This window comes from Sus scrofa, chromosome 3 (genome assembly GCF_000003025.6).
Source record: "Sus scrofa isolate TJ Tabasco breed Duroc chromosome 3, Sscrofa11.1, whole genome shotgun sequence".
Classification (NCBI taxonomy): domain Eukaryota; kingdom Metazoa; phylum Chordata; class Mammalia; order Artiodactyla; family Suidae; genus Sus; species Sus scrofa.
The window spans coordinates 101,113,136-101,131,513 of NC_010445.4; the positions used below are offsets into that span (position 1 = coordinate 101,113,136).

An 18,378-nucleotide genomic window follows, 5' to 3' on the forward strand; every position below is an offset into this window, starting at 1 on the left:
AATGGACAAAGTGAAGCCCTTGCAGAGTTACAAGCTTGAAGAATAAAATACATGGAGGAATTAGAGAATGCCTAGTGAAGGGAGTAGGAGGAACAACAAGCACAAAGCTCTGGAGGCGTAAACAAGCCTGGCCTGATTGCGGAACAGCAGACGCTAACAGGGCTGGAGTGGAGGTGGGTGGGTGCGAATGTGGTAGGAGATCAAGGTGGGGGGGTTAATAGAAGTGAAATCATTCAGAGGCTGGTGAGTCATAATAAAGGTTGGGTTTTTTATTCCAGGATAACAGCGGTTTACTAAGGACTCAATTCATCTTGGGTACTGATAACGACATCGAGTTTTCCATGTCCAGTTTTATAACAAACTAGAACAGAGATAATGGGCTCTGATGTTGGCGCTGGGATCGCCCTGAGTGGCTAAGAGAGCAGCCCCTGAGCAACCCAGGCTGAGTTCCCTCACCTCCGTTGCCCTTCTTACCCTTCAGGCTTCAGCCAGGATGTCTGGTTTTCGCTTTCAGACCCTCACCGTTCCTGTCAGTGTTTGTGCACTTACCCAAGTATACTCTTTAAAAGCTGAGCATCGGTTGATAGCTATGGAAGGTTTTATTTCATCCCAAAATACGTTTGAAAAATGCTGACCGTGCCTGACTAATGTTGCAATGCTTTATCTTTCGGGAATGGGCACTGTGTGAGTCTATTGTCTCTGATAACTATCTTCTCTTCGTGAGACCAGTGGTATTTGTTTGTCATTGTTATTTTGTATAAATGTTATTTTGCTTAAAATGGAATCTGCCTTCTTGGAATCTGAGCTCACTAAGGATTCTGTTTTGCACAGAGCGGTGACACCCCTCTTCCTCAGCAATCACTGGGGAGTTTCCTGTGGCGTTACCTCATACCTCATTCCATGTTATTAACCCAAACACTAGGGGTGCTGCCAGTTTCTGAACCCTCGCACCTACCTGGTTTCCCAGTTCCAGTCCTTGATCCCCTGCACCCAAAGTCCTTAGACCCACCCTGCATTCTGTTTCTTCAAGAACAGGGTTGAAATTCCCTGGTGGCTCAACAGGATCCAGCATTGTCACGGTTGTGGCTCAGGTCACTACTGTGGTGTGGATCCAGGAGCTTCCACAAGCCACAGGCAAGACCAAAAAAAAAAAAAAAAAAAAAAAATAGTGACTCTTGCCATTTTGTTCCAGGGGTTGAAATCCGCTTCCCTTACCAGTCCCACACTAATCTAAATCACCAAATCGCACCTGAATTATTAAATCATCCTCCTAATTAACCTCGCTGTATTCACTTTGCCCCCAGAAATTCATTCTCTGTGTTACATGTGCCTTCTTGCATCATTTCAATGCTTCTCTTTGAAATTAAAGTGCAGATTCCTGCCCAGAATGGAGACGGCCCTCAGTGCTCTGGCCGCTGCCGGCCTCACCGTCACTCAGGCTTTGGCCCGCAGGCTGCTACACTCCCAGCTTTCTCACCTCAGGCCTCGCCCTCTTCTCTTGAGGCTCTTTCTGTCTTTGCACTGGGTCTCAGTCCCACCTCCTGGGTTCATCTGACCTCAGACCTTCATCTCCTGAACCCATGTGGATGTTAAAACCCAGAAACTCAGGGGAGGGACTTCTCAATGAGCTTACAAGGTGTCATTCATTTTCACACAGAAGGAAAACCAAAGGCACAGATCACTTGCCCAAGGTTATAAAACTAGGCAGCAGCACAGCCAGGAGTTGAACTCTGTCTCATAGCATACAAGTGGCTATACTGTCTTTCTGCCTCTTTAAAAAAATGTGAACAGTGCTGTCTCAGGTTTGATGCTAGGTAAAGGGGAGAGAAAGATGAAGCTATATCGGAATTCAGGGTAGGAAACAGAAACCGCTCTAGACATTTTAAATGGAAAGAGATTTAATACTGAGAATTAGGTGCTTTCACAGTATTGAGACGAGCTGGAGTCAAAGGGCTGTGACCAGACCGATGACGTCAAGGGCAGGCCACCATTGTCTGAGACAGGGAGACAGCTCTGAGAAAGTACCTCCACCCAGCTGTCGCTTTTTCTTGGCCTATATGATGCCATACCTGAGTCACAGGCCATCCCGTTGTTCTGCAAGACCAGTGACATCTGCGTGTTGAGTTCAGTGTTTTTTGTTTTTTGCTTTTCGGTTTTTTGTTTTTTTGTTTTTTTGTTTTTTTTTGTCTTTTTAGGGCAGCACCCGTGGCATATGGAGGTTCCCAAGCTAGGGTTTCCAATCAGAGCTGCAGCTGCCGGCCTACACGCCAGAACCACAGCAACACAGGATCCAAGCCATGTCTGCGACCTACACTACAGCTCACTGCAACACCAGATCCTTAACCCACTGAGCGAGGCCAGGAATCAAACCTGTATCCTCGTGGATCCTAGTTGGGTTTGTTAACCACTGGGCCACAACGGGAACTCCTGAGTTCAGTGTTATAAGTGTTCTAAACACATTTTTTTTTTATGGCCACACCCATGACACATGGAAGTTCCTGGCCTAGAGATTGAATCTGAGCTGTAGGGATTGAATAAACGCTGGATCCTTTAACCTACTGTGCGAGGCCGGGGATCAAACCTGTGCTTCTGCAGCAATCCTAGCCACTGAAGTCAGATTCTTAACGCACTGTTCCACAGCACAAACTCCAAACAATGATTTAAATATCCAAATATGATAAAATATTAAAACTGTTTGGAATATTAGATAATTTTACATTTTTAATCAAAATACCCTTACAATAGAACATTTAGTAAAAAAAAAGAATAGTCTTGTGTTTCAGACTTTTGAAAATAGGCCAACAACAGCCTCATTTTCATGAATAGGGTTGAAAAGCAATCAACACACTAAGAAAAATATTTTCCTCATTGATGTAGACTCTGATCTACATGGAGTCTTCATAAATCAATTTAAAGAGGAGTAAATAGACCGGTCAAAAAGCAGTCAAGGCCATGAACAGAAAATACACAAAAAAAGTTTAATGTTCAATAATGTGAAAATCAAAATCATTAGTCATTAATGAAAGGAAGTGAGTGAAAACTAAAATGAGATATTTTTCTAGTTTAACTTCAGATTGGCAAACGTTAACACTGGCAAACCTGAATATTGGCAAGACAGTGAGGAGATAGGGCTTTAATGCACTGATGTTTGGTGGGTGTATACATGTGTCCTTAAGGTGGTTTGGCCATCCCTAACTGTGAGGGCCTCATCATGGGACAGTGGAAGGACATCTTAATGGAAAGACATCAACAGAAGAGTTAAAGGTAGAAAAATGGTTACACAAAATAGACTAAGTTCTCCCAGACAGAATGCAACTTTCCCAGATCCCCAATTCCCCAAAGGAAAAAACTTCCCAATATTTTCCAGGCAGAGTGAGGATTCTGCAGGGGCAAGAAGCTCCCAGCCTCCCATTCTGATAGGCCCTTTATTCTCTCTGACCTCCCCTGGCTGTGCACCTGCCTGCTTACCAGGCCTAAGTAAATGTTATAAGACAACTCTTGCACATGCTTGAGTGTTTGCCACCAACACGAATTGGATGAACTGAAGGTCAATCTTCAAGGATGCTCTCTGCCCTGCAACACCAGGTCTCAGGTCCACCTGAAGTTCATAGTTGCCGGATCAAAGGGTAACACGTGCCTACCATTGGTCCCAGAAATCCCACTTCTAGAACTTACCATAAAAGATAATTGCACAGCTGGCATAAGGTGGATGATTAGATATTCACTGAAGTAGATGGGCCAGTAGATGGGACTGATGTTCTTTCTAGAAATGAAACTTGGGTCAACCTAATTGCTTATCCATGGGGACTGTATGATGGATACATCCATGAAATAAAATCCTGAGAAACTGAAATATATGTATTCATGTTAGTATCTGTGCTTCAATGCATAGGATGCTTCTGAAAGAGGCAGGGGAACTTGCAGAGGATGAAATGAAGGACCAGGCAGGTGTGAAAGAGAATTCTTCATGGGTATTGTTTTAACCTAAGAAATTTTGGAGTTTTCGTCATGGCTCAGTGGTTAACGGACCAGACTAGCATCCATGAGGATGTGAGTTTGATCCCTGGCCTCGCTCAGTGGGTTAAGGATCTGGCGTTGCCATGAGCTGTGGTGTAGGTCCCAGATTCGGCTCGGATCCCACGTTGCTGTGGCTCTGGTTTAGACCTGCAGCTACAGCTCTGATTGGACCCCTAGCCTGGGAACCTCCATATGCCTCGGGTGTGGCTCTAAAAAAAAAAAGAAAGAAAAAGAAAAAATTTTTGAGGAGTTCCCATTGTGGCTTAGCAGACACAATCTGACTTGTATCCATGAGGACGAGGGTTCAATCCTTGGCCTCGATCAGTGGGTTAAGGGTCTGGAATGGCTGTGAGCTGTGGTGTAGGTCACAGACACGGCTTGGATCCGGCCTTACTGTGACTGTGGTATAGGCCGTCAGCTACACATCTGATTCGACCTCTAGTCTGGGAACTTCCATATGCTGTGAGTGCGGTCCTAAAAAGACAAAAACGAAGAAATTTTGAACCATATGAATGCATTTATTTAATATTAAAGTTTAAAAGTAAATGCAGAGAGAGGGAGAGAAACAGATTCCTAAAGGGACAACCTCTTTAAGTTGCAGTAATTTTAGGGGGGAGGGATAGCAAAATTGGAGTCAACACTTTTTATTCCTTTACTTTTCTATATTGTTTGAATTTTCATGATAACCACGTATCATTTTTACAGATGTAAAATTTTCATATTGCCAAAGAAAATTATGCAACTATAATGAAAAAGTAATACACAATTTTCATTAAAACAACATTTCCGAGACTCATTTTGCACTGCATTTGTTGACCATGACAAGCCACACCTATTTAATTTCTGTTCCCAGTTCTGCTCCTAAAACCCCATCCTAGAAGTTTTCATTTCCTTTTTTCTTTCTTTCTCCAGAGTTGCTGATGGAGTGATTAAAAGTGTGTTATGGCAAACACTTCAAGCTCTTAATTTCTGTCATAAGCATAATGTAAGTAACATTTTCTAATGTATTTGCTAATTTCCTTTTGATGACTCTTTTCTTCTAAACAGCCCAGGGCTCTGTTTGAATAGCTAATGACGGAGGGAAAATAAGAACCAGAAAAGCAAAACAGAAGAAAGTTACAGAATATGAGGAAAAGTAATGCATTATTCATGGCCTTTTTCCAATTTCTATAAGAACCAAATTACTCATTCCTTGTGAATTTAAAGTTTGTATAGACTTAATGTTTCCTTTTGCCACAGTACTAATGATTCCTATGATTATTTTTAAATTGGGTTAAATTAAGTTTCAGGGTATCAGAAGGGTAGCTTGCCAGGGCACTTGATTTTGTTTTGTTTTGTTTTTATGTCTTTTATTCTGTAGCAGTCGCTTTCCCCTACCTTTTTTCCCTGTCGTTAGTTTTGTGGAGCCATGGTTGTCAAGCTTGCGCATGCATCAGAGTCACCTGGAGGTGACACATTTTGCCAGGCCCACCCATCCGCGGAGTTTTCGATTCTAAAGATCTGGGATAAGGCCTGAGAATTTGCATTTGTAACATCTTCCCCGTTGATATTGAAGCTGCTGATCTTAGAGCCATTCTTTGACTACTACAGTTTTATAGAAATTTTGGCTGATTGCTTCCTATGTGTTATTTAACTTTTTCTTTCATTTACTATAACTTCACATTTATATCAGAGGCTTGATCATACTCAGTTCAGTTTTTCAGTCAGGAAGACTTCATAAATAGTGCCGTAGATTTCTTATTGTGTCAATATCATGAGGCAAGTAATGTCTGGATATATTTCCCATTTTTAATCATCTTAATATAGATAAGTGGGCTCAGAGGTGTTCACTTGACACCCTCCACTATCACTTTCCCTGCCAATCTTTTACTTGGTTTTAGCATTCGTAGATGATTATTACCTCTATCCAGTATTTCATTAGGGTTAAACGGTGATGCTTTTCTAATTCTGTTATTCTGTCTACATTTATTAATTGGAACCTTATGGAGAAGAATTTACCATCATGGACTCTGGCTACTATAAAGTACAATAACATAAATACATGATTCTTCCCTTTATTTGCCAGTTCTCAGAGTGAGGAGCTGTTTGGTGTTTTAGCAACCTCTAAGAGTGAACAATGGGGGAAGTGTAGGGCATCATTATAAACTTAGGGATTTTATGTATTTGATATGTTTCAATCCTTTGCAATCCTAATTCTCTCCAAGGTTCAAACTGTTCCATCTTAGGCCAACGAGAGCTTCTTTAAGTTGGCTCCTTTTGCTATAATGATAGTTTAAAAAAAATAATAACTTTTTGCTATAATGATAGTTTAAAAAAAATAATAACTCTAGGAGTTCCCGTCGTGGCGCAGTGGTTAACGAATCCGACTGGGAACCATGAGGTTGCGGGTTTGGTCCCTGCCCTTGCTCAGTGGGTTAACGATCCGGCGTTGCCGTGAGCTGTGGTGTAGGTTGCAGACGAGGCTCGGATCCCACATTGCTGTGGCTCTGGCGTAGGCCGGTGGCTACAGCTCCGATTCGACCCCTAGCCTGAGAACCTCCATATGCCGCGGGAACGGCCCAAAGAAATAGCAAAAAGACAAAAAAAAAAAATAAAAATAACTCTAGACCTTTTGAGTTAGTGCCTACACAGAGGCAGCATTGAGGCAAGAATACAGACTACCAGATGGTCAGTTTTGATGCCAGCAGAATATCTATCATAGTACATCTTGAAAAAGAGTACAAGATCATGGAATTAAATCAATACTTAGGGAAAGCTTCCTTTAGTTTTAAGAAAGTCTGTGAGGTTTTTTTGTTGTTGTTTTGTTCAGTTAGAAGCTTTTATTTTCTATTGATAGTGTATAGAATGATACTGTTCACAGGATACATAAACCTGTTTTTCATGATGCAAATGGTACTTTCAAATAAATACTAAAGATGATGCTGAATTGAATCCACATCTCTGTTGCTTTCCACCATGCTATGAGCATCATTCAAGTTCACCTAAGTTTGCTGCTAGGGTTTTATAAGTAGTTAAAATGATTTTTTTTTTTTTTGGTCTTTTGTCTTTTTTTAGGGCCGCACTCACAGCATATAGAGGTTCCCAGGCTAGGGTTCCAATTGGAGCTACAGTTGCTAACCTACACCAGAGCCACAGCAACGCCAGATGTGAGCTGCATCTGCAACCTACACCACAGGTCGTGGCAATGCTGGATCCTTAACCCACTAAGTGAGGCCAGGGATGGAACCCACAACCTCATGGTTCCTAGTCAGATTCATTTCAGCTGCACCACAACAGAAACTCCTAAAATTTTTTTTAATGATTTTTATTTTTTCCATTATAGTTGGTATACAGTGTTCTATCAATTTTTTACTGTATAGCAAAGTGACCTAGTCACACATGCATCTATACATTCTTTTTCTCACATTATCATGCTCCACCACAAGTGACTAGATATAGTTCCCACTGCTATACAACAGGATCTCATTGCTTATCCACTCCAAATGCAATAGTTTTCATCTCTTAACCCCGGATTCCGAGTCCATTCCACTCCCTCCCCCTCCTCCTTGGCAACCACAGATTTTTATTTTTTTCCATTATAGCTGGTTTACAGTGTTCTGTCAATTTTCTTCTGTACAGCATGGTGATCCAGTTATACATACCTGTATACATTCTTTTATCTCACATTATCATGTTCCATCATAAGTGACTAGACATAGTTCCCAGTGCTACACAGCAGGATCTCATTGCTAATCCATTCCAAAGGCAATAGTCTGCATCTATTAACCCCAAGCACCCCATCCATCCCACTCCTTCCCTCTCCCCCCTCCCCTTTGGCAACCACAAGTCTATTCTCCAAGTCCGTGATTTTCTCTTCTGTGGAAAGGTTCATTTGTACCATATATTAGAGTCCAGATATAAGTGATTATCATATGGTGTTTGTCTTTCTCTTTCTGACTTACTTCACTTTGTATGAGAGTCTCTAGTTCCATCCAGGTTGCTGCAAATGGCATTATTTTGTTCTTTTTTATGGCTGAGTCGAATTCATTGTGTATAATATACCTTATCCATTTTATACACATTCCATTGTGTATATACCTTATCCAATCTTCCTTATCCATTCATCTGTCGATGGACATTTGGGTTGTTTCCATGTCTTGGCTATTGTGAATAGTGCTGCAGTGAACATGTGGGTGTGTGTCTTTTTCAAGGACAGTTTTGTCTGGATATGTGCCCAAGAGTGGGATTGCTGGGTCATATAGTAGTTCTATGTATAGTTTTCTAAGGTATCTCCATAGTGGTTGTACCAGCTTACATTCCCACCAACGGTGCAAGTAAGTTCCCTTTTCTCCACACCCTCTCCAACATTTGTTATTTGTGGACTTATTAATGATGGCCATTCTGACAGGTGTGAGGTGGTACCTCATAGTAGCTTTGATTTTGCATTTCTTTAATAATCAGGGATGTTGAGCATTGTTTCATGTGCTTTTTGGCCATATGGATATCTTCTTTGAAGAAATGTCTATTGAGGTCTTCTACCCATTTTTCAATTGGGTTTTTTGTTTTTTTGTTGTTGAGTTGTACGTGTTGTTTGTATATTTTGAAAATTAAGCCCTTATCAGTTACATCGTTTGAAACTATTTTCTCCCATTCCATAGGTTGTCTTTTTGTTTTTGTTTTTTTCTAATGATTTCCTTTGCTGTGCAAAATCTTGTCAGTTTGATTAGGTCCCATTGGTTTATTTTTGCTTTTATTTCTGTTGCCTTGGGAGACTGACCTGAGAAAACATTTGTGCGGTTGATGTCAGAGAATGTTTTGTCGGTGTTCTCTTCTAGGAGTTTGATGGTGTCTTGTCTTATGTTTAAGTCTTTAAGCCATTTTGGGTTCATTTTTGTGCATGGTATGAGGGTGCATTCCAGTTTCATTGATTTACATGCAGCTGTCCAGTTTTCCCAGCATCACTTGTTGGAAAGACTGTCTTTTTCCCATTTTATACTCTTGTCTTCTTTGTGAAGATTAATTGACAATAGGTGTCTGGGTTAATTTCTGGGTTCTCTATTCTGCTCCATTGGTATGTATGTATGTTTTGGTGCCGGTACCACACTGTCTTGATTACTATGGCTTATAAGTAGTTAAAATGATTTTTTTTTTTTTTTTGGTCTTTTTGCCATTTCTTGGGCCACTCCCACAGCGTATGGAGGTTCCCAGGCTAGGGGTCTAATCGGACCTGTAGCTGCCAGCCTACACCAGAGCCACAGCAACAGGGGATCCGAGCTTCATCAGTGACCTACACCACAGCTCACTGCAATGCCAGATCGTTAACCCACTAAGCAAGGGCAGGGATCAAACCCGCAACCTCATGGTTCCTAGTCAGATTCGTTAACCACTGTGCCACGACGGGAACGCCTGATTTTTTTTTTTAATTCTGTTTACTGTGTTTGTACATTATCCCTATAATCAGACACTTTCCTGTGTGCTGGATTATAAGTTTGAATGCAATGTCTGTGACTGATTTAATCTTTATATCTCTTTAATATCTGGCATGGATCTTTTTATATAAAATGTGCTCAGGAAATATTTATTGAATAACTGAATGAATAAAAGAATGAATGAAAGAATCAGTCAATCAAATCACCTACCTTATTATGACTTACTATTTCCAGTGGACCCAAACATTATTGTAGCTCAGTGCAACTACCACCATTTCTCTGCTTGAACAACACATTCTATACCTTAAATTAAAAATGTTGAAAATTTTCAATTTAGAATCTATAACCTTTATTAAAAATGCGTGATTTTGGAGTTCCTGTTGTGGCTGAGCAGTAATGAACCCAACTAGTGTCCATAAGGATGCAGGTTTGATCCCTGGCCTCACTCAGTGGATTGAGGATCTGGTGTTGCTGTGGGCTATGGTATAGATCACAGGCGCAGCTCGGATCCTGTATTGCTGTGGCTGCGACATAGGCTGGCGGCTGTAGCTCCAATTCAGCCCCTGGCCTGGGAACCTCCATGTGCCACAGGTACAGCCCTAAAAAGAAAAAAAAAAAAGAAAAATGATTTTTCAGGCAAACTTTCTTCCTCCAACATGGAAATGACTTCTGAATTCTGACTATCCCATTTTCTTATGCTATGGTAAGCCTTTGTGTATCTATTTTTTTTTTTTGATCTATTAGCTAAAATGCATGCAATGGAGAAAATCTAAATCATATATTAGCTGTTACAATACCACATCTAAAACCTTTGTATACTCTCCTGATTTTTAAAGGAACCCTCGTGATACTTTCCAGAATAGAAAAGGCAATCTGACCCAGTGGTATTACTGAAGATTGATAGCCTTTTTATGTGCAGAGTAGTGAGCATAACCAAGAAAGGAAGGTTGCAGTAGTAAGAGATTAAGACCCTGCTACTCAAAGTGTGCTTCATAGGGGTCACCTGAGAGCTCGTTAGAAAGGCGGAATCCCAGGCCCATTCCAGATCTACTGAATCAGAATCTGCATTTTAACAAGATCTTGTGACTCACGTACTCATTAAATTTTGAGAAGCCCTAGATGTAAATACCTACTCATTTTGTTCTTTTTTACCTAATAATATGTAACTAGAGTGACTGTTTAGCATGATTATGAACTCATGGATTTTTGTAAATTTGATGTATTGATTAGAGAAAAAGAACTTCGTGTCAGAATGACGAAATTACAAAATGTGGGTGTGTCTGGCTGTGGCTCGCATCGCATTGTCTTCTTGATGTCATTGTCCTGTTGCCAAGGAAGAGGTTTCTTTCCTCGCTCATTGCCATATGAGCATCCGCCCATGAGGCTCAAAGAACAACCTTATCAGACGTCTCTATAAAGAAGCAGCTTCTGATGGGGAAGTTTCCAGAGATAATTCTTAAAATTAAGGGGCAGGTTTAAAATACCATGGATATCTCTTCTTGCTGGCCTGTGAGACTGTAAAAATGAGATTTTTGCATGAGCCACCGTAACCTAATTTACACAATGTTTGCTAAAAGCTGCATATGAAACCCAAGTTTATTAAAATGTTTCGGCGACACCGACTTGCAATTTTCTTATCCTTTGGCGGAAAATAAGCTGATCGCCAGAGCCATTGAGAGTTTGCACAGAGTACAGCTTTGCAGTGGAGCAAGTGAATGCTGCATGTCTAACCACCTTCTGTTCTCCATACTCTAGTTCTCACTGTTCCAGTGATTTTCACTCTTTTTCTTTTTTCAATATTCCAGCTAACCTTTATTTATAGCTTCTCTTACCTGTACCTACACTTATACTTTTTTCTGTTTCTTTGGGACTTCTCAATACTTCAGTTGCCTTTGTAAGTTTTGGTTGGAAAATAAGTAGCTATAAATTTCACAAAGGAAATTTCATTTGTATATTTAAATAGGCCAATAGACAGGCATCAGTGTAAGTCTGCTTACTTGGCAATACCACACAGAGACCAGGAATTTTAAAATTTGATGCAAACTCATTGAGAGATATAAACTATTATTAAATCACTGTTATAGGTGAGTATGACTCAGTGTTAATCCAGTTTTCATAAATAGGTTGCCTAAAAAGTGGGATGAAAATTAGGTTGGTTTATATTATAACAATGTATTTTTAAAAATTAATGTCTGAGGCCTTAGGACTTTTAAGAGGCCTTAAAAGATTGTCCTAAATGCAGGTTGTACGAATTATGAAACAGTTGACAGTAACTGAGACTAAATACAAACAAGCTTCTGGTACCAGTGCCATTTTTGTGTCCCAAAATGAATTTAGGGTTCAACCTTCTCTCCTCCTTCTATAAAGAAGCAAAAACAAACAAACAAACAAAAAAACTATTTCAATATATGCATGTAAGGATAACTTGATCCCCTTGCTGTACAGTGGGAAAAAAAATAAATTATTAAAAAAACTATTTCAAAATCATTGGTTTGACAGGAAAATTTAAAGGGACTGATGGCACCCCAAAAGAGTGAGGCAGAAGGAGCTGATTATCACAACACTGTAAATCAACTATACTTTCATTTTAAAAACTAATTAATTTTTTAAAAGGAGCTGATTACTGTGAAACTTAATGACAGAGGCCATGTGCAATTGTAGCTTGTTGCAAGGATGAACTGATCCATGTGAAAGTGCTCTGAAAAGTACAGGTTGAGCTGTATGAGAAGAATGACCTCATTTTAACCTGTGGCTTCTTTGGATGGAGGACGCACAAGCTCAAGTTCTTTTTTTTGTTTTTTGTTGTTTTTTTTTCCTAGAGGATGAGAGTTTAATCACTTTTTTAAAATTATTTTTTTTTATTTTTTATTTTTTTATTTGCTTTTTAAGGCCGCACCCATGGCATATGAAGGTTCCCAGGCTAGGGGTCAAATTGGGGCTGTAGCCACTGGCCTATGCCACAGCCACAGCAACGCCAGATCTGAGCCATGTCTGCGACCTACACCACAGCTCACAGCAACGCCAATCCATAACCCACTGAGTGAGGCCCAGGATCGAACCTCCAACCTCATGGATACTAGTCAGATTTGTTAACCGCTGAGCCACGACAGGAAGTCCCTCAAGTTCTGAAGACTAGGGTGGGAGTCGTTTTCTCCCACATCATCTACAACGTGGAGTAGCCATTTCTGGATTAATAGTGACAGGGGCTCCCTCAGCTCATCTTCAGCCGCATCTGCAGTTCAGCCCTCTCTCATCCAGGGAGCAGCCAGCCTCTGCCTCACTCAGGATGATGCAGGGAAGTCTTCAAGCCTAGAAGACTCTCCCAGTGCCGACCTGCTCCCCCAGGAGCGACTCTTAAGAGGATCATGTGGTTACGTCTCAAGAGAGCTGGTCGTGGTTCCACATTAGCTTCTTGTCGAGGATACTCGTCCTCTGAGGCTGAATGCTCTGGGTACCTCTTGTCCATAGGTGACCTTACCTCCCTGCTTACCCAGAACATTTGCAGTCTATGGTCCTAGCGTAGTTAATTAATGAGCTCCCTTTCACACATCCTGATAAATAAAATGGTCACTCTGATAAATTTCATTTCTGGTGTCCTTTGAATGTTTTTCTAGTTTCTCAAATCTGCAGTATTTATGCAGCCTGAATGATAATTCTTAGGTGGCAGCCGTTCTTATTAGAGGCATGCTGAGTGTAACCTCATTCAGGGTTTTTCTTCTTACTTTTTAAATAGGGCTCAACAAAAAATGGGAAGAAATAATTATATAATATTCCATTCTCCAAAAAAAAAAAAAATTCAGTTTTCCTATCCAGTAATTTCAATTTCTTCTCTAATATAGCAACTTTTAGTACTTTTGGTATAATAAGATTTACATGTAAAAAATTACCAATGTAAGTTTTTGGAAAAATGAAAATAAAAGTTTGTGCTTATCTCACAGGCTGTGTTTATCATTAAAACTAGTAGTTAATGTTTATTATGCTTTATTGTTTTGGTAACTCAAGGAAATAATTAAGTTTTTTCTTATAGTGTATTCACAGAGATGTAAAACCAGAAAATATTCTAATAACCAGGCAAGGAATAATCAAGATCTGTGACTTTGGGTTTGCACGAATTCTGAGTAAGTAGCAATTTTTTACTAACTTAATCCAATTCAGATGATTACGAAATGATAAATTCTCACTTTAGATATGGAATGTATGCTAATTGTTATGTTGTTATTATTCAAAAAAGAAAGTTTCACTTTAACCTTTTAGTTAGTACACTAGTTTGCATTTGAACCCCATCCAACTATAATTTATTGGATGTCACATTTATGTGCTTTGCCCTGTAGGAAAGAAAGAGAATTACAAGATACATTTCTGGTCTTCATGCATTTATAATCTGAAGCAAAAGAAACAAAAGAATAATACAAGATGATTGACAATAAAGTACTAAAGTGAAGGTGCAGGAGTTCCCTGGTGGTGTAGTGGGCTAAGGGCCTGGTGTTGTTACTGCAGTGGCTCAGGTTGCTGCCATAGCTTGATTCTGATCCTTGACCTGGGAACTTCCCCATGTTGCGGACACCACTAAAGAAATAAAAAAATAAAATGAAAGTGCAGAGGTTTCCCTGAAGAGAGATATTAATGTGCTCAAGAGCAGCTGGGAAAAACTTCATGGAGCTGGTGTGTGCAGGAGATTAAATTGAAAATTAAAGAGAGAATTCAGAGACAGTGCTGAGAAAAAAGAAGTCGTCATCGTGGAGAGGGAGGAACCAAAGGGAAAGGGGGACAAATAATGATTTCTCCCTGGATCTAGAACTGTGTAGCAGGCAAAAACATGCATCAGCAAGACACATTGCAAAGTGGGTGTGCACATAATCAGTGTCCTGATAGGACCCAGACACAGAGGATCTGGCAATGCATTGGGAAGCTGGTCTATACTTGAAGTTACGCTATAGAAATTCTCACTACCTGCCCCATGCCCCTCTCTATTTGGGATTGTATAGATTTTAACTAGCTAAGGTACCTTTGGAAGTTAATTTTTTTAATTAAGCTATCATTGATATATAATATTATATTAGTTTCAAGTGTACAGCATAGTGATTCAGTATTTTCACAGATTATACTCCACTATAGGTTATTATAAGATAAAGGGGCAATGCAAGATAACTGTGCCATACACTGTATCCTTATTGCTTATCTAGTTTAAATATAACATGGAAGATGAATTTACTATCTGAGTGCGCAGTGTAACTGTTTACTCCATTAGGGCCTCACTGCATTAATTGTTGGGAGTATAGTGCCTTCCGAGAATTACTGAAGCGCATCTGAATGCCTGATGTCCTCTTAGGAGTAGTTCCTCTGTTGGGAGAATGTGACCCACCTGATCTGATTGGTGCGTTTGCAGTTCCAGGAGATGCCTACACTGACTATGTCGCTACAAGATGGTACCGAGCTCCTGAACTTCTTGTGGGAGATACTCAGTATGGTTCTTCAGTCGACATATGGGCTACCGGTTGCGTTTTTGCAGAGCTCCTGACAGGCCAGCCACTCTGGCCTGGAAAATCAGATGTGGACCAGCTTTATCTGATAATCAGAACACTGGGTATAAGTTGCATTTTATGGCTTAGAAAGTTGCTAAATCGTTATAGAAATAGTATGTCATTTTAATGAACGACAAGAGCTTTCTTTTATCTCTTTCTTTCATCAGGTCTATTCAAGTAGGTTTCTGGGTTGCAGCCAAAGCCCAGCCTTTTTCTCAATGTGCACAGACCTAACCCCTCTCAGCAAGGAGTTTTCAGATGCATTTCCAAGTCGAGTCAATTAGCCATGGAATAAACTATACATTTCTTTTCGTTTCTTTTTTTTTTTTCTTTTTTTTTTTTTTTTTTTTGGCTTTTTAGGGCCGCACCTGCGGCATATTGAAGTTCCCAGGCTAGGGGTCAAATTGGAGCTACAGCGGCCGACCTACACCACAGCTTAAGGCAATGCTGGATCCCCGACCCACTGAGCGAGACCAGGGATCAAACCCGCATCCTCATGGACACGAGTTGGATTCATTTCCACTGTGCCAAGACGGGAACTCCCAATTTACATTTATTTTCCTTATCATCCTAAGATAGGGCTAAGGATATGAGTCAACTGCATTAGAGTTCACTCTAAAGATACTTAATCCAATGCAGTTTCTGTCCACTGTAAAAAAGTTTTCCCTTTTCTCTAGAGCAAGGATCAGCAAACTCTTTCTATAAAGAGACAAATGGTAAATACTTTAGGTTTTACACTCTATTCAGCCTCTGTTGCAACTCCTCAACTCTGCTCCTTTATTTAAGAATTTACAGGGGTTCCTGCTGTGGCACGGTGGGTTAAGAATCCACCTGTAGCGACTCAGGTCACTGCAAATTATAAATTACTTTCACACACACCATACTTTTCAGTCTTAAGAAAAGCCCATTAAGGACATTATAGCATTTTTCATTGTGCCTCTTTTTACAAATGAGGAAACTGAGGCTCTGGGAGCTTGTGTGAGTGATCCAAAATCATGCAATCAGTTAAGTGCAGAAGAATGGGACTCCAGTGGTATCTTTCATGAGCTTTCATCACATCAGCATCCTTGGCACTTATCTACTTCCACCTAGTTGGAAGAGAACATAAACCAAAAGATTGCCTGCAGCTTTACACCAGTAGCATGAATGCAAACCAAGGGTTCATCTACACACACGATGAGTATTTATCTATTCCTTCCCAAGGCTCTCCTGGCAGCATGGCTACAGGACGAGGGAACTACTGCTGTCTGGTCTGATGCAGTTCTCTATTTGGTTCCAACACATTTTTCTTTTTTTCTTTCTTTCTCTTTCCTTCCTTCTTTTTTTCTTTCCTTCTTTCTTTCTGTCTGTCTGTCTATATTTTTAGGCTGAACCTGCGGCATATGGAGGTTCACAGGCTAGCAGTCAAATCAGAGCTGTAGCTGCTGGCCTACACCACAGCCACAGCAACACAGGATCCAAGCCATGTCTGCAGCCTACACCACAGCTCATGGCAATACCAGATCCTTAACCCACTGAGCGAGGCCAGAGACTGAACCTGCATCCTTATGGATAATAGATTTGTTTCCTCTGAGCCCACAACAGGGAACTCCTCCAATACATTTTCCTGGCAAATTCTGCGGCATGAAAAATGTGGGGGAGAGTGTCTTTACAGGCTTATATTGTTTAACTGATTTCCTATAAGGGTTGTTGTGGAAATTTACATTAGGCAGATGTTAGACGGGCCTGATTTTGAATCCTGGGTCCGTCACTTAACGACCATGTGACTTTAGGCAGGTTATTTAACCTCTGAGCCTCATTATCTCACTGGGACAGTGGGAATTAAAAATAGCAACTGTTGTGAGATGGTTGCTAGATTGAATGAGACCATATATGTAAAGCCCTCCCCAATACTCTCTCACCTTCTCTTTTGGTGGCGGCTGAATGGCAGACCAAACCATATGTGGCAAAGAGCATTCCGAGGGAGCATTGCCCTCCATGAGAAGGCATGTTTTTGCAGTGACCCATTCCTCCCAAATCTGGAGGGAATGATCAGGCTTGGTATTTCTTTCACATCTGAACCTTGGAAGTAGCCGTTTAAGCACTATGTTAATTTTACTAAATTTATCATAAATTATGTTGTTTGTGCTTTACAGGAAAACTAATCCCAAGACATCAGTCCATCTTTAAAAGTAATCAGTTTTTCCATGGAATCAGTATTCCTGAACCCGAAGACATGGTAAATTGTTCAGTTTGGGTGTTTTGTTACTTGTGTTGCTACTTTCTTCAAAGGGGGAGTTGTTGCTTTTTTTTAATATTTGTGCTCTGGGCTTCTGTTTTCCTTATGACACACTGACACAGATCAAAGAAACTATATAAAAACTACATAAAATGAACCAGAAGAATGCTTTAAAAGTTTATGGGTCCTGTCAATTCAAAGATTAATTTTTGATTTGAAGTGAAAGTATGTTTAGTTCACTCGTAAATACAAAAGACCATTTAGTCAAAACATTCAGGTACCTTTCCTTGAAACAACTATTTTCTCATAAACAGTACTTACCATAGTTGTTTCTCTTTTTCAGCTTCTGAAACAAGCTTAAATCAGTAAAAACCATTTCTTCACAACATGTATTTTGACATAGAAGTTTATTCCCCAAAATGATCCTCACTATATTCACATCAAAACTCCAAAGAGTTCCTGCTGTGGCGCAGTGGGTTAAGTATCCAGCTGGCAGCAGCTGGGGTGGTTGCAGAGGTACAGGTTCAAACCAGTGCAGTGGGTTAAAGGATCTGGCTCTGCCACTAATGCAGTGTAGGCCCAGATTCATTCCCTAGCCCAGGAACTTCTATATGCTGTGGGTGCAGCCATTAAAAAATTTTTTTTAAATGTTTAAAAACCCTCCAAATCTCAGTGATCACCTCTGCAGTCTTGCTGTGGGTCTTTGCCTTTCTTTGGAAATCTAAGAATGACTGCTTAACCCTCTTACTCTCTGTAGTCATTGATTCCTATCTGGATTACCTATGTTTGGGTTCTGATTTTTAAAACCCATATGGTGTAGATTCTGCCTATAGAGTGAAAGGAGAGGAGGCAAGTGCCATGCTCCAGCTGTGTTAGAGACAGCAGTGCCGGGATGTGAAGAGTCTGTAAAGCCAGGTCACGATTTATGGCACCTATGAACCCAACTTCTCTAAGCACTCTGTTCATTTTAAATTTATTTCATATACTACCTTGATTTATATACTGGATTTCTTTTTATTATATTTGTTAAAATAAAGCTTTTAACAAATACAAGTTGAAAGCTACAAGGCTAGAGGTTGACTTTCAAAAGAATATTTATATATGTTTAATTTAAAGGCTAAACTAACAACTCACATGCACCTGCTGCCTAGTTAAAGGAGAATATTGCCCTTATCTCCGAAGCTTCCCCCTCCCCATATGCTCCTCCTCAATC

The 18,378-nt window shown here is 40.3% G+C and overlaps 1 protein-coding gene across 1 annotated transcript in view; it reads left to right on the forward strand.

Moving 5' to 3' along the window:
• The window catches only part of CDKL4 (cyclin dependent kinase like 4), a 51,684-nt gene that overhangs the window by 25,980 nt on the left and 7,326 nt on the right, over positions 1-18,378 (forward strand). The window contains exons 4-7 of the mRNA XM_021087585.1: positions 4,930-5,002; positions 13,453-13,543; positions 14,812-15,009; positions 17,083-17,165. Coding sequence (XP_020943244.1) covers positions 4,930-5,002; positions 13,453-13,543; positions 14,812-15,009; positions 17,083-17,165 — 445 coding nt within the window. The remainder of the gene's footprint in view (positions 1-4,929; positions 5,003-13,452; positions 13,544-14,811; positions 15,010-17,082; positions 17,166-18,378) is intronic.